This window comes from Oncorhynchus kisutch, linkage group LG27 (assembly GCF_002021735.2).
Source record: "Oncorhynchus kisutch isolate 150728-3 linkage group LG27, Okis_V2, whole genome shotgun sequence".
Classification (NCBI taxonomy): Eukaryota; Metazoa; Chordata; class Actinopteri; order Salmoniformes; family Salmonidae; genus Oncorhynchus; species Oncorhynchus kisutch.
Window position 1 is genome coordinate 11,412,612 of NC_034200.2, and position 23,275 is coordinate 11,435,886.

Genomic DNA, 23,275 nt, shown 5'->3' on the forward strand with positions numbered 1-23,275 from the left:
GTCGCTGCACAGCTATTTTCAGGTCTCTCCAGAGATGTTCAGGGCTCTGGCTGGGCTACTCAAGACTTTTCCATAAGCCACTCCTGCATTGTCTTGGCTGCGTGCTTAGGGTCGTTGTCCTGTTGGAAGGTGAACCTTCGCCCCAATCTGAGGTCCTGAGCGCTCTGGAGCAGGTTGTCATCAAGGATCTCTCTGTACTTTGCTCCATTCATTTCCCCTCGATCCTGACTAGTCTCCCAGTCCCTGCCGCTGAAAAACATCCCCACAGCATGATGCCGCCACTACCATGCTTCACCGTAGGGATGGTATTGGCCAGGTGATGGTATTGGCCAACCTGTTTTCGCTGTCTTAGTATGGGGTATTGTGTGTAGATTGATGAGTTGTTGTTTTTTAAATGCATTTTTAGATTAAGGCTGTAACATAAAATGAGGAAAAGGTGAAGGGGCCTGCATACTTTCTGAATGCACTGTACATTCACATTCCTTCACACTAGACATATGCTGCTTTTTTGTTGTTGCTATTTTAATATTTTTCCTTTACTTTATTTAGCACATTTTTATTACTTGTTATAAACTCTGCATTGTTGGTTAAGGGCTCATAAGTAAGCAGTTCACGGTAAGGTGTACAGTCGTGGCCAAAAGTTTTGAGAATGACACAAATATTAATTTCCACAAATGTTGCCGCTTCAGTGTCTTAGAATATTTTTGTCAGATGTTACTATGGAATACTGAAGTATAATTACAAGCATTTCATACGTGTCAAAGTATTTTAATGACAACTACATGAAGTTGATGCAAAGAGTCAATATTTGCAGTGTTGACCCTTTTTCAAGACCTCTGCAATCCGCCCTGGCATGCTGTCAATTAACTTCTGAGCCACACCCTGACTGATGGCAGCCCATTCTTGCATAATCAATGCTTGGAGTTTGTCAGAATTTGTGGGTTTTTGTTTGTCCACCCACCTCTTGAGGATTGACCACAAGTTCTCAATGGGATTACGGTCTGGGGAGTTTCCTGGCCATGGATCCAAAATATCGATGTTTTGTTCCCTGAGCCACTTAGTTATCACTTTTGCCTTATATCAAGGTGCTCCATCATGCTGGAAAAGGCATTGTTCGTCACCAAACTGTTCCTGGATGGTTGGGAGAAGTTGCTCTCGGAGGATGTGTTGGTACCATTGTTTATTCATGGCTGTGTTCTTAGGCAAAATTGTGAGTGAGCCCACTCCCTTGGCTGAAAAGCAACCCCACACATGAATGGTCTCAGGATGCTTTATTGTTGGCATGACACAGGACTGATGGTAGTGCTCACCTTGTCTTCTCCGGACAAGCTTTTTTCCGGATGCCCCAAACAATCGAAAAGGGGATTGATCAGAGAAAATGACTTTACCCAAGTCCTCAGCAATCCAAATCCTGTACCTTTTGCAGAATATCAGTCTGTCCCCTGATGTTTTTCCTGGAGAGAAGTGGCTTCTTTGCTGCCCTTCTTGACACCAGGCCATCCTCCAAAAGTCTTCGCCTCACTGTGCGTGCAGATGCACTCACACCTGCCTGCTGCCATTCCTGAGCAAGCTCTGTACTGGTGGTGCCCCGATCCCGCAGCTCAATCAACTTTAGGAGACGGTCCTGGCGCTTGCTGGACTTTTTTGGGGTGCACTGAAGCCTTCTTCACAACAATTGAACCGCTCTCCTTGAAGTTCTTGATGATCCGATAAATGGTTGATTTAGGTGCAATCTTACTGGCAACAATATCCTTGCCAGTGAAGCCCTTTTTGCGCAAAGCAATGATGACGGCACATGCTTCCTTGCAGGTAACCATGGTTGACAGAGGAAGAACAACAATTCCAAGCACCACCCTCCTTTTGAAGGTTCCAGTCTGTTATTCGAACTCAATCAGCATGACAGAATGATCTCCAGCCTTGTCCTCATCAACACACACACCTCTGCTAACTAGAGAATCACTGACATGGTGTCAGCTGGTCCTTTTGTGGCAGGGCTGAAATGCAGTGGAAAGGTTTTTGGGGATTCAGTTCATTTGCATGGCAAATAGGGACTTTGCAATTAATTGCAATTCATCTGACCACTCTTCATAACATTCTGAAGTATATGCAAATTGCCATCATACAAACTGAGGCAGCAGACTTTGTGAAAATTTGTGTCATTCTCAAAACTTTTGGCCACAACTGTACACAAGTTGTATTTGGCGCATGTGACAAATAAAAAAAATAATGCTCTTCAGTTACTTTAAAAAAAAGTTTCAATGAAACTAAACCAAAGCTCTATGATATATGCCTCAAGATCAAAATATCATCTTTATATGGTGACATTTGGTCAAATGATTGCCATTCAGTTCCTTTTAAAATATAATTAGGGACACACTCTATTGGGGGAATAATAAAGGAGCCACATCAATATCTCTTGAGATGTGATCATACCGACTGCAATAAAGACAACCTGGAACATGTCCACAAACACACAGGGGGCTGGGTTACTTGGTTAAAAAGCAACCAATCGTAGTAACGCATTACAAGTAATCCAGATTACGTCGTTACGTAATCAGGCCATTGCAGTGCGCTTTGTCTGGGGTGTATTCATTACGTCTTGTAACGGAAAATGTTTACAGTTTAAAATAATTTAACAGCACCAGACTAGACTACATCAGGTGCAAACAGAGCAAGCGGAACAAACGGGGAAGGACCAACCTGAATCTGTCCAATAGAAAGTCTTGTTTTCGTAAAAAATAATCATTTTCAGTTTGGAGTAAACTGTTTCTGTTGTAACAGACGAAAAGTTTTGCAACAGAATTGCCGAAATGAATACACCCCTGTTTAAACGCTTGCAGTCTCGCACTAAATACGACACATTGCGCGGATCATTTCTTAAAAATGGATACCGGTGCTCATGCCACATCTTTCCATGTCTGGCAATATAGACAACATTTCATTTTCAAGGAATTAAGAGAGAAAAATATGACCGTCCAGTGTGTTCTATGCAAACCCAAAATCCGCATATTGTCTACCTCCAAGAACTCGACATCAAATCTGAAGAAACATTTAGAGGTGAGTTGAATGCTTTCAATGAACATGTTCTATGGTGGATTAAAAAAGCAGGTCGGATGTAAAACATGTGTCCCGTACCAACTTTATAAACCACCTCCGGCCTAGCTACTAACGTTCTTTCACAATAAAATAATGACGGTTTTACTGTGTTTTGATTGGGTGCCGGTACATTTCATCGAGCCTATACGGACATTTCATTGGTTCCCTCATGCGTCGCCATATTCTTACCACACTAGACCTTGCCATAACCATTTTACAGTTCAACGTCAATGGAGTCCAAAGAATAATGTATAGCATGGACCAATCACACAATCAGGCTAAATGAAATTCTAACATTTTAATAGACATTATATTCAAACATTGCAATGCATCGTAATTTTCACCTACTCGAAAAGGGGGGGGGTGCGCCCTGAAATGTATATCATGGATATATGGGGTACTACTACTGGTGGTCAGTGTAACTGCCCTCTCAGCCTTGTAGTTTTTTGAATGGGCTTCATGTGCCAACAAATTACGAAAATGTTCTTCATAAAAATTATCTCCATAAAAGGTACAATCAGGGCAAGGTGACCGGAAACATGACCGAATACAAACAGTGTAGCTATTCCCCCCGCAAGGCAATCAAACAAGCTAAGCGTCAATATAGAGACAAAGTAGAATCGCAATTCAACGGCTCAGACACAAGAGGTATGTGGCAGGGTCTACAGCCAATCACGGATTACAAAAAGAAAACCAGCCCAGTCACGGACCAGGATGCCTTGCTCCCAGGCAGACTAAATCACTTTTTGGCCCGCTTTGAGGACAATACAGTGCCACTGACACGGCCCGCAACCAAAACATGCAGACTCTCCTTCACTGCAGCCGAGGTGAGTAAAACATTTAAACGTGTTAACCCTCGCAAGGCTGCAGGCCCAGACGGCATTCCCAGCCACGCCCTCAGAGCATGCGCAGACCAGCTGGCTGGTGTGTTTACGGACATATTCAATCAATCCCTATCCCAGTCTGCTGTTCCCACATGCTTCAAGAGGGACACCATTGTTCCTGTTCCCAAGAAAGCTAAGGTAACTGAGCTAAACGACTACCGCCCCGTAGCACTCACTTCCGTCATCATGAAGTGCTTTGAGAGACTAGTCAAGGACCATATCACCTCCACCCTACCTGACACCCTAGACCCACTCCAATTTACTTACCGCCCAAATAGGTCCACAGACGATGCAATCTCAACCACACTGCACACTGCCCTAACCCATCTGGACAAGAGGAATACCTATGTGAGAATGCTGTTCATCGACTACAGCTCAGCATTTAACACCATAGTACCCCCCAATAAAATAACCTCACACTCAACGTCAACAAAACTAAGGAGATGATTGTGGACTTCAGGAAACAGCAGAGGGAACACCCCCCTATCCACATCGATGGAACAGTAGTGGAGAGGGTAGTAAGTTTTAAGTTCCTCGGCGTACACATCACAGACAAACTGAATTGGTCCACCCACACAGACAGCATCATGAAGAAGGCGCAGCAGCGCCTCTTCAACCTCAGGAGGCTGAAGAAATTAGGCTTGTCACCAAAAGCACTCACAAACTTCTACAGATGCACAATCGAGAGCATCCTGTCGGGCTGTATCACCGCCTGGTACGGCAACTGCTCCGCCCACAACCGTAAGGCTCTCCAGAGGGTAGTGAGGTCTGCACAACGCATCACCGGGGGGCAAACTACCTGCCCTCCAGGACACCTACACCACCCGATGTCACAGGAAGGCCATAAAGATCATCAAGGACAACAACCACCCGAGCCACTGCCTGTTCACCCCGCTATCATCCAGAAGGCGAGGTCAGTACAGGTGCATCAAAGCTGGGACCGAGAGACTGAAAAACAGCTTCTATCTCAAGGCCATCAGACTGTTAAACAGCCACCACTAACATTGAGTGGCTGCTGCCAACACACTGACTCAACTCCAGCCACTTTAATAATGGGAATTGATGTAAAATATATCACTAGCCACTTTAAACAATGCTACTTAATATAATGTTTACATACCCTACATTATTCATCTCATATGTCTATGTATATACTGTGCTCTATATCATCTACTGCATCTTTATGTAATACATGTATCACTAGCCACTTTAAACTATGCCACTTTGTTTACATACTCATCTCATATGTATATACTGTACTCGATACCATCTACTGCATCTTGCCTATGCCGTTCTGTACCATCACTCATTCATATATCTTTATGTACATATTCTTTATCCCTTTACACTTGTGTGTATAAGGTAGTAGTTTTGGAATTGTTAGTTAGATTTCTCGTTGGTTATTACTGCATTGGCGGAACTAGAAGCACAAGCATTTCGCTACACTCGCATTAACATCTGCTAACCATGTGTATGTGACAAATAAAATTTGATTTGAAGTAAATTAATCCACAAATATATCTTAAACGAGCAGTTGCCACATAATTTTTTAGATTTGTTAAATTAATGATATTGATTCTTGGTTCTTAAAGAATATAACTTATAAATGCCTCATGAGCTTAGTTCAAATGAAATACTCCTTCAGAAGCTGAAATATAAACTTGTTTTACACCAATGCTTGTAATCAAATTAAATGTAAACAAACACTACATAGCCTTAACTACAATGGATGACCAGTCTTCACATTCATAGCTCTGTCTATGAATTTGAGTGGTTACATTTCTCCAGCCCTGTCTCTCAGCTTTTTACCGAAACAGGTGGGGAGTTTGCTTTGTTGTAGTTTCAACTGCTGATTGCCGCTTTAAATTAAATTTGATGATATAATCTTGAAGCGCATTCAAAAGATTATGCGATAGTATCTGGCTCTGCTACATCTGATAATAAATAGGTTGGGTAAATGCTTTGGGGATTTACCTGTCTGTTAAAAAAATACAACAGGGATGTTCTGATATGCTGTAAATGAAGGTGTATTAATACATTTTCTTTTTGATTGTATTTCAGAGAAAGCATGCAATCATGTATCTGAAGTCGGCTAAAGGTGAGATGGATGGACCCAATGGATCACCCACAGAGTCTCCTAAGGGGCCACGCTACAAGAAATCCAAGTTGGAAAACCTTGTCAATCAAATGACGTCACAGCCAAAAGTGAACACCCTGGTCTTCAACTTTATGGTGGAAAATGTCCAGTCGCTGTCTGTCTTGGAGCAGCCTGCTTTCAGGAAGTTGATTGAGGGCTTAAGTGGAGGGAAGATGTCCATGACCCGAAATACTTTTATCAATGGAATTATGATGGCATACTCCAAAATGAAGGAGGAACTAAAGGAAAAGCTGGACAGTGTACAATCTGTGTGCACTACAGCTGATATCTGGTCAGCTCACAACAGAAGCTACATTGGGATGACATGTCATTGGATTGAGAAGAATGAGCTGGAGAGGAAGTCTGCTGCACTTGCCTGTGCCAGAATACGGGGCTCGCACACATTTGAAACAATTGCAGCCAAAATACACGAGATTCATTTGGCTTACAATATTGAAAACAAACTTCAGGCTACAGTCACTGATAGTGGCAGCAACTTTGTCAAAGTCTTCAAAGAGTTTTCAAAGGGGGACAATGAAAACTATGACATTGTTGAATTTCAGGACGTGGGCACCATACTTGACGGAGCAGATGAGGCCATGCACCTCTTTCTGCTGCCGCACCAGAGATGTGCATCGCACGCAATGAATCTGATTGCCTCCCACGATCTAGTGCAAGTTCTATCACGGGGAGAAACTGCCCAAGTGTACTGCAGCGCAATGGCCAAATGTTTTGCCATATGGAACAGCGTCCACCAATCCCCATTGGCTATAGCAGCAGTGGAAGACATAGAGAAAATGAAATTGACTGCTCCTTGTGTGAGTCGCTGGATTTCTGAATACTCTGCAGTGGAAAAGATGGTCTCTCTCCCTGAAACAAAACTAATGGATGTTTGCGACAGCTTTGGGGTCCCAAGACTGCTATCTTATGAGATAGCATTTTTAAAAGAATACATAAATGTCTTCAAGCCACTTGCTTTTGCACTGGAACTCTTCCAAGGAGAGCAATGTTTTCTTGGACTGGTCATACCTACGGTACTCACATTGAAGAAAAAGCTATGTGAGAAGAAAACTCTTGCGCTCTATCTCTTGGACGTCATCAACCCTGTTCTAGACGCAATAGATTCCCGTTTCAAACAGCTCTTTGCCAGTCTGGATGCAAAAATGGCGACAGCAACTACACCACAATTCCGTTTGTGGTGGCTACCAGAAGCTGAGAGAGAAGACATGCATTTGATGCTGGTGGCTGAGGCAACCCGATTGGAGCCGACTGGTGGTGCGCCAATCAGCAGCGACAACGTGCAGTCAGAAGACGAATTCTTTAGTTTCGGACCTGGGACTGGCAACAGTGACACAGAAGAGGAAGTCCGGAGGTACCTCGAGGGAACTAGCAAAAGTCTCAGTTGCCTGAAATACTTCCAGAGAGTGAGAAAGCTGTTCCTCAAATTCAATGCCATCCTACCCTCAAGTGTTCTTGTGGAGCGCCTCTTCAGTCATAACGGGAACATTCTCACCCCTAAAAGGAATGGTTTGACTGATGATCAGTTTGAGCAAGTTCTCCTTTTGCGGTACAACAGCAAAATATACACTCTGGACAAAATATTCCCTGAGTAAAAATGTAAAGGGATTTTTTTCACAGATCATGTATCAGGCAAAGGAGGATTGGTGGGGGGAGCTATAGGAGGACGGGCTCATTGTAATGGCTTGAATGGATTTAATGGAACTGTATCAAACATGCACAAACGACGTTTGACTCCGGCTCCATCTATTTAAATCCAGCCATTACAATGAGCCTGTCCTCTTATAGCTCCTCCCACCAGCCTCCACTGGTATCGGGGGTGTATTCTTTGTGTTTGTTAAGCTCACATTGAACATGTTGTTTAAAAGTCATCAAAGTCTGTGTGTGCAGAGGTTAAAACAGATATTTATGTTAGTCGGCGTGACTAAATTTAAGCAATAAGGCCTGGGGGGGTGCGGTTTATGGCCAATATACCACAGCTAAGGGCTGTTCTTAGGGCACGACGCAACACAGAGTGCCTGCGTACAGCCCTTAGCCGTGGTATATTGACTATATACCACAAACCCCTGAGGTGCCTTATTGCTATTATAAGCTGGTTACCAAATAAAATTGTATTTGTCACATGCGCCGAATACAACAGGTAGACCTTACATTGAAATGCTTACTTACAAGCCCTTAACCAACAATGCCATTTGATTAGATGTTCAAGAGTCTTATGGCTTGGGGGTAGAAGCTGTTGAGAAGCCTTTTGGACCTAGACTTGGCGCTCCAGTACCTCTTGCCGTGCAGTAGCAGAGAGAACAGTCTATTACTAGGGTGGCTAGAGTCTTTTTTTTTAGGGCTTTCCTCTGACACTGCCTGGTATAGAGGTCCTGGATGGCAGGAAGCTTGGCCCGGTGATGTAGTGGTCAGAGGCCATATACCACAAACCCTGAGGTGCCTTATTGCTATTATAAACTGGTTACCAATGTAGTAAGAACAGTAAAAATACCTGTGCTATACATTCTGATATACCAGCCAATCACCATTTAAAAAAAGAAAAGCTTTATTTAACTAGGCAAGTCAGTTAAGAACAAATTCTTATTTTCAATGACGGCCTAGGAACAGTGGGTTAACTGCCTGTTCAGGGGCAGAACGACAGATTTGTAACCTTCCGGTTACTAGTCCAACGCTCTAACCACTAGGCTACCCTCCCGCACCAGGGTAGCCTAGCATTCAGGGCTCTAACCACCCAGTTTATAATCAGGACTCAAATCACCCAGTTTATAAATATATTATACCACGGGTATGACAAAAGATTACTTTTTACTCTTCTAGTTACGTTGGTAACCAGTTTATAATAGCAATAAGGCACCTCGGGGGTTTGTCGTATATGGCTGTATTCAGGCACTCTGCGTTGCGTCTTGCATAAAAACAGCCCATAGCTGTGGTATATTGGCCATATACTACACTCCCTTGGGCATTGCTTAACTCAATATTTTGAATAAGTATATATTTATGTACTAGTTAAATGCAAATGTCTACTTTTATTTTTTTTACATAATGCTGCTAGCCTACCTTTTACACGTGATAACAGACTCATTTTCTAACGTAAATAAAATGGAACAGATTAAAATAATTCTAAATCTGCTTCTTTGTGCTTTTATTAAAAATGAGGTTCAAGTTTTTATTTTAAAAGAAGTCAAGTAATGTGTATCCAGTAACGGATTTTGTGTGTTCCTACTGTACAATACATGACATTGGAGACCTCCAAAACAGAGAGACGGGCTCACACTCACAGTTCACCCACACAATCACCTCTAGGCGGCAATGTTGAGTTGTTAAATCTAGTCTGTGTGTGTGTGTGTGTGTGTGTGTGTGTGTGTGTGTGTGTGTGTGATTATATTTACTCTGTTGTCCAACTATCTTTAAAGTAGGAGGCCTCTTTTAGTAGGTAGTGTGCCAGTTCAGTTTGTGTGTACCCTAAAAATAAACACACACGACAATACCCAGTGTAAAGTTAAAAAGAGAGCGCCATACACAAACTCTTCTAATTGGGCTAAAGTGAGACGAAGGCCTGAGTCTTTCTGGTATCGACATCATCTCCTCAGGAGGCAGTTACTGGACAACATGGCATTTGAAAGGTAATTGTGAGGTGTCATTTTCTCCTATGCTGCCTGTGATTTTGTTAGTGAATCCAGTGCTAATCAAAGATATGATAGGATGAAGGTACCTTATAGAGGTGAAAATGATACAATGTTATTAAAACACTGTATCCATGATAAACATATATTTGATCTTTATTTAACTAGGCAAGTTAAGAACAAATTCTTATTTTACAATGACGGCCTACCTCGACCAAATCCTAGCCTGGACGACGCTGCGCCCTATGGGACTCCCAATCACGGCCGGTTGTGATACAGCCCGGGATCAAACCAGGGTCTGTAGTGTCACCTCTAGCACTGAGAAGCAGTACCTTAGAATGCGGCGCCACTCGGGAGCCCCATAAGCCATGGTGCATTTCAGTTTTTATTTAGCCTGTAAAAATGCCTATGAAAATAAAATGAAACGTTTTTTAAAATAAGTATAGCATCTCTGGTCTGGGCATAGCTACACTTTTAAATATGGGTTCAACAATGTGTGAGTGAGCAAACATGGTCTCCTTTTTGTAGAGTCTGAAAATGTAAGACTATGAGGGCACATTGTTTGATGGTTTGCAAAAAAACACCATAGATAGAGAAATGATTTATGGAATATACGACATATCTTAAAATCGTTTTCAAGTTTAACATGCAGTAAACTCAGCTGCTGGTTTGACAGCAAAATCCAACGCGTAGGACTGCTGAGCCAAATTGTCCCAACTAGGCCGCATTTATTGTTTTCTCAACCTAACTACGTCCATTACTGTCTTCCGCCCAGGATTTCTTTCATTGGATGATGGACAATCCATTTTAACCAATGCCTTGTAGGAAGGCTGCCGACTAGTGTACATTCAGACCAATGATAGTCAAGCGGATGGTATTCGAGGGGTACAGTTTCAACGTTTTCGCTGGCAAGAACGTTAGTTCCTGCTCTTTCCTGGCCGTTTCCTGTAATCGTACAGTGTTGTGAGACGGAGAAAGCCATGTGTGTCGATGCAAAGGTAAATGTAGCACCCCGAAATGATAACTCAGAGAGTCGAGGCAGTGGATGGTTATTAGGCGGTATTTTTTTAAATGAATAACAGACGAAGTCCATCCCAAATGCCATTGCGGCCTTACCCGTGTCTGATCGTAGACAGGCTGGTATGGTTATTGTGGCACGTTGCTTTGGTTTGGTCCGGTTTGTTGATGAGATTGAAAGAGTGGATGGTATGCAGTAAATTATGAAGATGTTAGTTATTGACTGACATATTGCAGTAGTTATTTATATACCTTTTGAAATAGATTTTAATCCCAAAACCGCCTTATGTGGGTTATGCAATGCCAATAGCCATTCAATGCTAACGTTATCTCTGTAACCGTTTTGCCGAGAACAACACTGTCAGAAACGCCTGATCATGTATAGACAGATGGGTTTCTCCCACTTGCCATTTAAACTATTAATTTCCATACAAATACTGCTTTTAAAATGGTCTATGATAATAATGAAGGCATGTTTGATTCAAGAAAAAACAGAAGCCACAAGTGTTTGTTGTTATAGGTAGCTAGATGGCTAACTAGTTAACCAACTAACTAGCTAGCTAACGTTACTAGCTAGCTACCACATGACAATTCAGACCATTTCACCTCACCAAGAGAGCAGTTTTAGCTTAACCACTTTTTCCTGGTTAAGCTAAGTCTTTATCTTCTCCTTTTCTGCTTTAGCAAAGAGACATCAGCAAATGATCTCGCAGATGGGCATCCATCCCATCATTACACACAGCGCAGAGGAGAGAAATAGGCACTGAAAACAAGGAAGAGGAAAGGGGTGAGGAAGAAGTGGAGAAACAGGGGGACTCTCCTCTTCCCTGAGCGTCTTTCTCTTGTATCTAGCTCATTTTCCCCACCATCTACACCACCACTCCAATATTTGTCATTGGAGGATACACAGACGAAGGCCAAGTCAATTCTCTGCACTGGACTGAAACCAATTTTAGTAAGTGAATTATATGTTATTGATATGTGTACTCAGAATAATATTGATGATCTTGGATTAATTTAAAATAATTTTTTGTTTTTCCAATAGTTTTTTAAAGTGCACATTCTGGGCAGTTTTCTGGATTCCCTGTCTTTTCTGACTGAGAGCAAGGCTGTTTTGTTCTCTATATCTTCTGTGGACTGGGCAACATGGCAGACCCCATCATGGACCTCTTTGATGATACGCCGCTGTTCAACCTGGATGCTCTGCCAGGCGATGCCTTCACCCAGGGTTCCTCAGACCCTGTGGAGGAGGCTCTGAAACTGGCTCTGGGGCAGATTGACCCCCCCTATGAACCCACCCCAGCTCTCTGCACACCAGTCGCAGCTCCAATAATCCCAGACCCAGTCCCTGTGCAGCAGCAGGCCTCCGTCCCATTTGCCCTCCCTCAGACTGTTTCAATCGCTTCAACAGTACCTCAGACAACACTCTCTGTAGCCAGTAACACTAGTCGGGCAGCCACAGTCCTGCTGGGCTCACCTCTGACTGTCAATAGCTCTGCTGGCACCACACAACAGATCACAACACAACAATTCACCACACAGCAGCTCACACAGATCGCACAGCAGCTTACTCCTCAGCAGCTAGCTGCCATCACCCAGCAGGCCGGGGGGCAGGGAGGCTCCAAGATCGTCATCCTGAAAGGACCTGGGGGGCATGCACAGGTGCTGCAGACTGTTCCTGGGACAGGCTCTCAAGCGGGGAAGGTCACTTTTGCCAGGGTACTGTCTGGAACCCAACTTAGGCCTGGCATGCAGATACTGTCTGGGGGAACGGTCCTGAACCAAGCGTCTCCTGGGCAGGGACCGGTGAAGGTGGGGACTGGGATACAGAGACTAGTTCAGTCGCCCAACGGACCCCTGAAACAGGTGCAGTTGATCTCCATGCCCCAGGGCCAGACGCAAACTGTCCAGATGCAAATACCGCAGGCCCAGCTTGCCCAATCGCAGCAAATCCAGCTACAACCCCAGACACAGGTGCAGCTGCAGTCTACCATGCAAACACAGGTTACCGCCACTGCTACAGGCACCACTTCAGTACGACCACAAGGGGTTACCCTCACTACAGTACCACAGCAGGTAAGACTGCCTTTTGACCTTACCATCAGAATGATCAAATGCTATGTTTTGAGTAGTCCGGAATAGAGGTCGGCCGATTATGATTTGTCAACGCCGATACCGATTATTGGAGGACCAAAAAAAGCCGCTGCCGATTAATCGGTCGATTTTTGTAACATTTTTTTATTTGTAATAATGACAATTACAACAATACTGAATGAACACTTATTTTAACTTAATATAATACATCAATAAAATCAATTTATCCTCAAATAAATAATGAAACATGTTCATTTTGGTTTAAATAATGCAAAAACAAAGTGTGGGAGAAGTAAAAAGTGCAATATGTGCCATGTAAGAAAGCTAACATTTAAGTTCCTTGCTCAGAACATGAGTACATATGAAAGCTGGTGGTTCCTTTTAACATGAGTCTTCAATATTCCCAGGTAAGAAGTTTTAGGTTGTAGTTATTATAGGAATTATAGGACTATTTCTCTCTATACCATTTGTATTTCATTAACCTTTGACTATTGGATGTTCTTATAGGCACTTTAGTATTGCCAGTGTAACAGTATAGCTCCCGTCCCTCTCCTCACTCCTCCCTGGGCTCGAACCAGGAACACAACGACAACAGCCACCCTCAAAGCAGCGTTACCCATGCAGAGCAAGGGAAACAACTACTCCAAGTCTCAGAGCGAGTGACGATTGAAACGCTATTAGCGCGCACCCTGCTAACTAGCTAGCCATTTCACATTGGTTACACGAGCCTAATATCGGGAGTTGATAGGCATGAAGTCATAAACAGCTGCTGGCAGAACCACAAAAGTGCTGTTTGAATGAATGCTTACGAGCCTGCTGGTGCCTACCACCGCTCAGTCAGACTGCTCTATCTAATCATAGACTTAGTTATAACATGATAACACACAGAAATACGAGCCTTAGGTAATTTAATATGGCTGATTCTGGAAACGATCATCTCGAAAACAAGACGTTTATTCTTTCAGTGAAATACGGAACCGTTACGTGTTTTATCTAACAGGTGGCATCCATCAGTCTAAATATTCCTGTTACATTGCACAACCTTCAATGTTATGTCATAATTACGTAAAATTCTGGCTAATTAGGCAGCCCAAACTGTTGCATATACACTGACTCTGCGTGCAATGAACGCAAGAGAAGTGACAATTTCACCTGGTTAATATTGCCTGATAACCTGGATTTCTTTTAGCTGAATATGCAGGTTTAAAAATATATACTTCTGTGTATTGATTTTAATGAAGGCATTGATGTTTAGGGTTAGGTACACATTGGAGCAACGATATGCACCGCATCCATTATATGCAACGCAGGACACGCTAGATAAACTAGTAATATCATCAGCCATGTGTAGTTAACTAGTGATTTTGATTGCTTGATTGTTTTTTTATAAGATAAGTTTAATGCTAGCTAGCAACTTATTTTGGCTTCTACTGCATTTGTGTAACAGGCAGGCTCCTCGTGGAGTGCAATGAGAGGCAGGTGGTTAGAGCGTTGGACTAGTTAACTGTAAGGTTGCAAGATTGAATCCCCTGAGCTGACAAGGTAAAAATCTGTCGTTCTGCCCCTGAACGAGGCAGTTAACCCACCGTTCCTAGGCCGTCATTGAAAGTAAGAATGTGTTCTTAACGGACTGGCCTAGATAAATATAGATTAAATAAAGCCAAATCGGCCAAATCTGTGTCCAAAAATACAGATATCCGATTGTTATGAAAACTTGAATTCGGCCCTAATTAATCGGCCATTCCAATTAATCGGTCGACCTCTCGTCAGGAATACAGTGACCTGGTCTCCACCTCAGGTCTCAAGATCGTACATTTGTAATTTAATCAACATCTTCTCATTTCTAATTGATAATTGCTCTCACCTCAGGGTGAAGCTAAGAGGATTACCCTGGTGCTGCAACAGCCCCATGGTGGCACGACCCAGGGGAGTGCTGTGACGGTGGGTGGATCGGGTCAGCTGCAGCAGGGCCAGCAGCAGAGGCTGGTGTTGGGTAACCTCCCAGGGAAGCTGGTCCTCCAAGGGGGTCAGCTGGCTGCTCTCACCCAGGCCAGGGCAGGGCAGACGGGGGCGCAGCCTAAAGTACTTACCATCCAGCTGCAAGTGCAGCAGCAACCCAACCAACAGGGGGGACCCAAGGTAAGGAGGAGTGGCCTGAATTAGTCATTACAAAATGATCCTCATTTAACTAATCAGAAATGCTGACCTGTTCTATGAAGACTTTGATCTGTAACTTGAACTGTCTCTGTCCTGCAGTTTCAGCTGGTGTCTGGAGGGCAAGGTAGCAGCCCACAGGTGGTTCAGATCTCCCAGGGGCAAGGTGGACAGAGACTGGCCATGCCCCTCAAACTGCTGCTGCAACCACAGGTACACACACACATGCCTCATGTCTCAATATATGTAGTCCTGAATTGCACATCTCACTAGTCAGTATTTTTCCTTTTTTTTCTCTCTCACTCTTAACTCATCCATTTCTTTCCCCAGATGAGCACCACCTCCACAGCAGGCGGTACCGTCTCCGTAGTGAAGGTCATCAACACCTCGGCTGCTGGCTCTGCCCCTTCCACCACCACCACCATGGCATCAACAGGGATACGGCTAGCTAAGGCCCAGGAGCCTGTACGGCGTGTGGAGACCCTGGGCAAGCAGGAGAAGGCCAACCGCATTGTGGCCGAGGCCATTGCCAGAGCAAAGGCCCGGGGAGAGAGGAACATTCCACGAGTCCTCAACCAGGACGAACTGCCTCCTGGACAGAAGGCTGCTGACAAAGGGGCTGCTGCAACGACCACTGGCACACCTGGAGCCAAGAAGAAGGGGGGAGGAGGCGGTAGTAAGAAGAAAAGCCCACCAGGGGTGGGGGGGAAGGGCATGGCTTGTGCTGAGAAGAAAGGCAAGGCCAAGGCAGCAGGTGGAGCTGCTGTAGGGACACCTGTAGGGGTGGCTGGAACCAGCGGCAGCAAAAGCAAAAGCAAGGCAAAGATCAAGTGAGTTTGTTAGGAGCAGTTTTGTCATTTAACTTTGAGTGTTATATCTATTTTTCGAAACTGATCATCTTTCTCATCCTCTCTCTCTCGCCCCAGTACGATCACTCTAGTGGGGGGTAAGAAGAGGAAGAGGAATGCATCCTCAGACCACTCTGATGGGGACTTGAGCCCTGCCTCTCCCTCTAAGGCCCTGGAGGAGGACATGTTAGCAGTGAGACACATCCCTCCTACTGACACACACCTACACACAACACAACCACTTTTATTTATGATCTCTAAATCTATCACCACTTCGTAAATGCCAATTCAATAAACGCACATCCCTGATTTGACATTTTAGGAACATAATATGTTCAGTGTTGTACTGGCTGTTTGTCTTAAACTTCCTGACTGATGTCTTACTTGTTTGCATGTCATCCCCCCCCCACCCCCACCAGAAGAGGCGCTCTAACCGTCAGGTGAAGAGGAAGAAGTACACGGAGGACTTGGACATCAAAATCACTGACGACGAGGATGAGCCGGAGGAGGACGTGGACGTAACCACGACGGCAGCGGTGGCGTCCATTACCGGAGGGGCCGCGGGGCAGCTGATGGGAGAACAGCTCAAACAGGAGCTGCAGTTGGACGGGGATGGCCTTTCCAGCATGCAGTTCTTTGTGGTGAGTGGGAGATCTAATCAAGTTTTTGGCTGTTTTGTTTATCACATGCAAATGACAGCTGTATAACACACATGTATATGTGTCACAGGAAAACCCCAACGAGGAAGATGCAGCAATTGTCGACAAAGTCTTGTCCATGAGGCTAACTAAGAAGGAGGTGAGTGTGCTTACTGTGCTATTTATTTCTTCTTTTAATTGTTAGTATTTATCGACTTTGATGATTTTAAGAAGTTGCAAATCATTATGTATCTTTGTACCTCTCTCCCTATTTTAAAGGTGTCTCCAGGACATTATATTAATGCTGAGGAATTCTTTGTCAAATATAAGAACTAGTAAGTGTCACTCTCTTTCCTTATGTTCATTACACTTTGGTGTGCTAATCCCTTATTACGGTCTATTGACCAAAATACTGATGTGGGATCCATTAAATTGTTTGGAGTATCCATAGCTAACCCCTCAACCCTCCTGTTCCCGCTCTCAGCTCCTATATGCACTGTGAGTGGGCCACTCTGGAGCAGCTGGAGAGAGACAAGAGGATCCACCAGAAGCTGAAGAGATTCAAGATCAAACACGCACAGATGAGACTCCTCTTACAGGAGGTAAGGGAATGCTATGGCCTCTTTCACAGAAAAGTGGTAGCCCTCCGATTTGACAAGTAGATTGGAATGTGTATAGAGATGAACTACAGGGATCATAGTCGGTGTCTCTTTTGTTTCTTCTCCTTTCTGTGCCCCTGTCCCCAGGAGGAGGAGCCCTTCAACCCAGACTATGTGGAGGTGGATCGGATCCTGGATGAATCCAACAGTGTGGACAAGGACAATGGAGAGGTGAGAGAAGTCCCACACCATGCCTCTGAAATCTGTGAGGATGCAGCACTCCTGCCGGACTAAATTCTGATTTCTCAAGGACAAATCTTGAAATCTGTCACCATGAATTTAAACCACGAATTGATCTCATTGTGAAAATTCAGAGTCAGGATGACTTCTGGGTTGGGGCGGCAGGGTAGCCTAGTGGTTAGAGCGTTGGACTAGTAACCGGAAGGTTGCAAGTTCAAACCCCCGAGATGACAAGGTACAAATCTGTCGTTCTGCCCCTGAATAGGCAGTTAACCCACTGTTCCTAGGCCGTCATTGAAGATAAGAATTTGTTCTTAACTGACTTGCCTGGTTAAATAAAGGTAAAATAAAATAAAAAAATGTCTCTTAAAGTGTATTGTGTCTCCTTAGCCGGTGGTGTATTACTTGGTGAAGTGGTGCTCTCTGCCCTATGAAGACGCCACCTGGGAGCTGAGGGAGGATGTGGATGAGGACAAGGTGGTGGAGTTTAGGAAGATCCAGGACCGCCAACCTCAGCTCAAGAGAACGGTGAGTGTCAGATGCTGTGTGTGGGTATTCACTAGTTGTGTGTGTTTGCCACGTTCCATGTGAGTGCCACTGCTCTAGTCTCCTATGTCCTCAGTCTAAACCATTCACTCATCTCATTAGCCCCGACCCCAAGCGGCTGCATGGAAGAAGCTGGAGGAATTCAGAGAGTACAAGAGTGGGAACGTACTTCGAGAATACCAGCTAGAGGGAGTCAACTGGCTGCTCTTCAACTGGTACAACCGGTACTGACTGACATTTCTTTATGTGCTTTTGAATGCATTTCATATCCCATTATTTACATGCATGCATGCATACACACATGCATTCAGTACCAGTCAAAAGTTTGGACACACCTACTTATTCCAGAGTTTTTCTTTATTTTTACTATTTTCTACATTGTAGAATAATAGTAAAGAAATCAACTATAAAATAACGCGTGGAATCATGTAGTAACCAAAAAAGTGTCAGGCAAATCAAAATATATTTGAGATTCATCAAAATAGCCGCCCTTTGCACACTCTTGGCATTCTCTCAACCAGCTTCATGAGGTAGTCACCTGGAATGCATTTCAATTAACATGTGTGCCTTGTTAAAAGTTAATTTGTGGAATTTCTTTCTTTAATGTGTTCGAGACAATCAGTTGTGTTGTGACAAGGTAGGGTTGGTATACAGAAGATAGCCCTATTTGGTATAAGACCAAGTCCATATTATGGCAAGAACAGCTCAAATAACAGAGAAATGACAGTCCGTCATTACGTTAAGACACGAAGGTCAGTCAATGTGGAAAATTTCAAGAACTTTGAACATTTCTTCAAGTGCAGTTGCATAAACCATCGGGCGCTATGATGAAACTGGCTCTCATGAGGACTGCCACAGGAATGGAAGACCCAGAGTTACCTCTGCTGCAGAGGATATGTTCATTAGTTACAAGCCTCAGAAATTGCAGCCCAAATAAGTGCAAGTAACAGACACATCATCATCAACTGTTCAGAGAAGACTGCGTGAATCAGGCCTTCATGGTCGAATTGCTGCAAAGAAACCACTACTAAAGGACACCAATAAGAAGAAGAGACTTGCTTGGGCCAAGAAACACGAGCAATGGACATTAGACCGGTGGAAATTTGTCTGTGTCCAAATATATATATATATATATATATATATATATATATATTTTTTTTTTTTTGTTTGTTGTTGTTCTGACTGTCAAGCTACTCATGAGATGCAGAGTAGGTGAACGGATGATCTCTGCATGTGTGGATTCTACCGTATTTAAAATTCAAGGCACATTTAACCAGCATGGCTACCACAGCATTCTGCAGCTATACACCATCCCATCTGGTTTGCGCTATCATTTGTTTTTCAACAGGACAATGACCCAACACACTTCCTGGCTGTGTAACGGCTATTTGACCAAGAAGGAGAGTGATGGAGTGTTGCATCAGATGACCTGGCCTCCACAATCACCCAACCTCAACCCAATTTGGGATGAGTTGGACCGCAGTGAAGGAAAAGCAGCCAACAAGCGCTAAGCATATGTGGGAACTCCTTCAGGACTGTTGAGAGAATGCCAAGAGTGTGTAAAGCTGTCATCAAGGCAAAGGGTTACTACTTTGAAGATCATCAAATCTCAAATATATTTTGATGTAACACTTGGTTATTACATGATTCCATATGTGTTATTTCATAGTTTTCATGTCTTCACTAATATTCTACAATGTAAAAATTAAGAAAAACCCATGAATGAGTAATGTCCAAACTTTTTACTGGTCTGTCTACTCAGCAAAAAAAGAAATGTCCCTTTCTCAGGACCCTTTCTTTCAAAGATTTCCCATGCTTGTTAAATAAACCATAAACAATTAATGAACATGCACCTGTGGAACAGTCGTTTTAATAAATAGGGCTAGGCCCCTTTTTCCCCAAATTTTCCGCCTGAATGATGAGCCCAAAGTAAACTGCCTTTTGCTCAGGCCCTGAAGCCAGGATATGCATGTAATTGGTACCATTGGAAAGAAAACACTTTTTGAAGTTTGTAGAAATGTTAAAATAATGTAGGAGAATATAACAATACATATGGTAGGAGAAAATCCAAAGAAAAACCAACCCGAATTTTTTTATTTATTTTTTTTTTTTTTTTTTTTGATGGACCATCCTCTTAAAATGGCAAGTATAAGGTCATACTGAAAATTAGCTCCCTGTATGCAATTCCTATGACTTCAATAGGGTGTCAGCAGTCTATGTTCAAGGTTTCAGGCTTGTAAAGTAAAAAAAAGAAAAATAAATAACAATTTAAGTAGAAGGACAGTCTTGGAAATTCGTGTTTGCGTGCACCATGAAGATAGGACGCACCTGCTAAAATCGGTTTCATACTTTCTGTAAGTAATATGATTGTTTGATTACATTTAGGGTATCTGAAGAGTAAATAGAAATTTATTTTGACTTGTTGAAACAGTTTAGGGGTAGATTTTCAGAATCCTTTCTCTGCATGTTGAACGAGTGGATTACTCATGGCGCCAACTAAACTGACTTTTGGGAAAAAGTCACTATGTTGTTATAGCTGGGACCCTTTGGATGACAAATCAGAGGAAGATTTTCAAAAAGTGAATATTTAAATCGCTATTTATGAAACCTGTGTCAGTGGAAAAATATTTTGTGGGGCACCGTCCTCAAACAATCGCATGGCATGTTTTCGCTGTATTAGCTACTGTAAATCGGACAGTGCGGTTAGGTTAACAAGAATTTATGCTTTCAACCGATATGACACTCGTATGTACCTAAATGTTTCATATCCATAATTTTTATGATTATTTATTTGAATTGTTCTCCCTCCAGTATCACCGGAAGTTTGCGGGACGCCTAGCCCTAAAAGGTTTTAAGACACTAACAGCTTATAGATGGTAGGCAATTAAGGTCACAGTTATGAAAATGTAGGACACTAAAGAGGCCTTTCTACTGACTCTAAAAAAAACACCAAAAGAAAGATGCCCAGGGTCCCTGCTCATCTGTGTGAACTTGCCTTAGGCATGCTGCAAGGAGGCATGAGGACTGCAGATGTGGCGAGGGCAATAAATTGCAATGTCCGTACTGTGAGACGCCTAAGACAGTGCTACAGGGAGACAGGATGGACAGCTGATCATCCTCGCAGTGGCAGACCACATGTAACAACACCTGCACAGGATCGGTAGATCTGAACATCACACCTGTGGGACAACTACAGGCTGGCAACATTAACTGCCCGAGGTACACCAGGAACGCACAATCCCTTTATCTGTGCTCAGACTGTCCGCAATAGGCTGAGAGAGGCTGGACTGAGGTCTTGTAAGGCAGGTCCTCACCAGACATCACCGGCAACCATATCGCCTATGGGCACAAACCCGAACGTCGCTGGACCAGACGGGACTGGCAAAAAGTGCTCTTTAACGGCGAGTCGCGGTTTTGTCTCACCGGGGGTGATGGTCGGATTCGTGATTATCGTCAAAGGAATGAGCATTACACAGAGTCCTGTATTCTGGAGTGGGATCAATTTGGAGGTGGAGGGTCTGTCATGGTCTGAGGCGGTGTTTCACAGCATCACCGGACTGCGCTTGTTGCCATTGCAGTCAATCTCAATGCTGTGCGTTACAGGGAAGACATCCTCCTCCCTCATGTGGTACCCTTCCTGCAGGCTCATCTTGACATGACACTCCAGCATGACAATGCCACCAGCCATACTGCTCGTTCTGTGTGTGATTTCCTGCAAGACAGAAATGTCAGTGTTCTTCCATGGCCAGCGAAGAGCCCGGATCTCAATCCCATTGAGCACGTCTGGGACCTGTTGGATCGGCGGGTGAGGGCTAGGGCCATTCCCCCTCCCCCCCAGAAATGTCCGGGAACTTGCAGGTGCCTTGGTGGAAGAGTGAGAACATCTCACAGCAAGAACTGGTGCAGTCCATGAGGAGGAGATGCACTGCAGTACTTAATGCAGCTGGTGGCCACACCAGATACTGACTGTTAATTTTGATTTTTGACCCCCCCCCCCCTTTGTTTAGGGACACATTATTCCATTACTGCGCGTCACATATCTGTGTTACCTGTTCAGTTTGTCTCAGTTGTTGAATCTTATGTTCATACAAATATTTACACATGTTAAGTTTGCTGAAAATGAATGCAGTTGACAGAGGACGTGTATTTTTTTGCTGTGTGTGCGTGCGCACTTGTATTGCCAATGTATTGACACATCTTCTCGCCCTACAGGCAGAACTGTATCCTGGCCGATGAGATGGGTCTAGGGAAGACCATCCAGTCCATATCTCTGCTGTCTGAGGTGCTTGGTGCCGGGGTCCAAGGCCCCTTCCTGGTCATCGCTCCCCTCTCCACCATCACCAACTGGGAGAGGGAGTTCGCCACCTGGACTGACATGAATGCCATCGTCTACCACGGCAGCCTGGCCAGCAGGCAGATGATCCAGCAGTACGAGATGTACTGCAAGGACGACAAGGTGTGTGTCTGTCTTGCATTCTGTTTATGGAACAGAAGAATGGATTACAGTGGTTGAGTACTAGTGTTATTCTGCAGTAGGACCTGTTGGAAGACATTGATTCTCTCGTGTTCAGATTATACGATTCTTGGTACATCGTCATCTAGCTCCTCTAACTAGTGTTGTATTACATTTTCTCTGTAGGACCATCTGATCCCAGGGGCATATAAATTTGAAGCCCTGATCACGACGTTTGAGATGATTCTGTCCGACTGCCCTGAGCTGAGGGAGATCTCCTGGCGCTGTGTGATCATTGACGAAGCCCACCGCCTCAAGAACCGCAACTGCAAGCTGCTGGACAGCCTCAAGATGCTGGACCTGGTGAGTGTTCATGAGATATTCTAAGGGCTAGATTCTGTCAGATCCATGCTAGCCGACATCTCCGTAGCGGTTGTTTTGGCGTGTCGGAGGTGGAACTGCGATAGATCTGTCAAATCCACAAGCAGCTCCTTGCGTTACCTTATTGCGAACACTGCTATTGGATGCAACCAAACCACCCCCGACTTAATATCTGACAAATCCCGTGCAGAAGTTAATACAGCCGTGTTACAAGTTCAAACACCCAAATGTGTGATGTTCTATTGCCTACTACACCTCGATTAGACTGATAGGCTTTAACCCCCCCATCATTCAAATTAACTTGACAACATGCGTGAACTTGTGGTTATTTCCGCCAACGATAGAAAGTGTCAACTATCGGCGTATTAAACTTTTAGCGCAGTAGGGATAATAAGGAAGGGAGTGGTTGGTGACACACGAGCAGCCGCTTACCGATTTGTCAGCTCTTACCGCAGTTGCACCACCAAAACGGCCACTATGCAAGATTTCCTCCAATGCGGGTTAACGCTCGATCTGATTTTAAATTGAGGCCTAAGGGACAGGGGGA

General features: G+C 44.0%; 2 protein-coding genes across 2 annotated transcripts in view; both read left to right on the plus strand.

Moving 5' to 3' along the window:
* Nucleotides 1-2,815: 2,815 nt before the first annotated feature.
* On the plus strand, nucleotides 2,816-8,130 carry LOC109871583 (uncharacterized). Its single transcript, XM_020462485.2, has 2 exons — nucleotides 2,816-3,057; nucleotides 6,042-8,130. The coding sequence occupies exons 1-2, from the start codon at nucleotides 2,884-2,886 to the stop codon at nucleotides 7,728-7,730; spliced, it is 1,863 nt and encodes a 620-aa protein (XP_020318074.1). The 5' UTR covers nucleotides 2,816-2,883; the 3' UTR covers nucleotides 7,731-8,130.
* A 2,493-nt stretch (nucleotides 8,131-10,623) lies between these two features.
* Nucleotides 10,624-23,275, plus strand: part of chd8 (chromodomain helicase DNA binding protein 8) — a 28,192-nt gene continuing 15,540 nt past the window's right edge. The window contains exons 1-16 of the mRNA XM_020462491.2: nucleotides 10,624-10,756; nucleotides 11,460-11,730; nucleotides 11,821-12,851; nucleotides 14,739-15,008; nucleotides 15,126-15,236; nucleotides 15,354-15,853; nucleotides 15,950-16,064; nucleotides 16,291-16,512; nucleotides 16,601-16,669; nucleotides 16,789-16,844; nucleotides 16,994-17,111; nucleotides 17,256-17,339; nucleotides 17,739-17,876; nucleotides 17,997-18,118; nucleotides 22,107-22,350; nucleotides 22,534-22,710. Coding sequence (XP_020318080.1) covers nucleotides 11,922-12,851; nucleotides 14,739-15,008; nucleotides 15,126-15,236; nucleotides 15,354-15,853; nucleotides 15,950-16,064; nucleotides 16,291-16,512; nucleotides 16,601-16,669; nucleotides 16,789-16,844; nucleotides 16,994-17,111; nucleotides 17,256-17,339; nucleotides 17,739-17,876; nucleotides 17,997-18,118; nucleotides 22,107-22,350; nucleotides 22,534-22,710 — 3,156 coding nt within the window. The 5' untranslated portion in view covers nucleotides 10,624-10,756; nucleotides 11,460-11,730; nucleotides 11,821-11,921. The remainder of the gene's footprint in view (nucleotides 10,757-11,459; nucleotides 11,731-11,820; nucleotides 12,852-14,738; nucleotides 15,009-15,125; nucleotides 15,237-15,353; nucleotides 15,854-15,949; nucleotides 16,065-16,290; nucleotides 16,513-16,600; nucleotides 16,670-16,788; nucleotides 16,845-16,993; nucleotides 17,112-17,255; nucleotides 17,340-17,738; nucleotides 17,877-17,996; nucleotides 18,119-22,106; nucleotides 22,351-22,533; nucleotides 22,711-23,275) is intronic.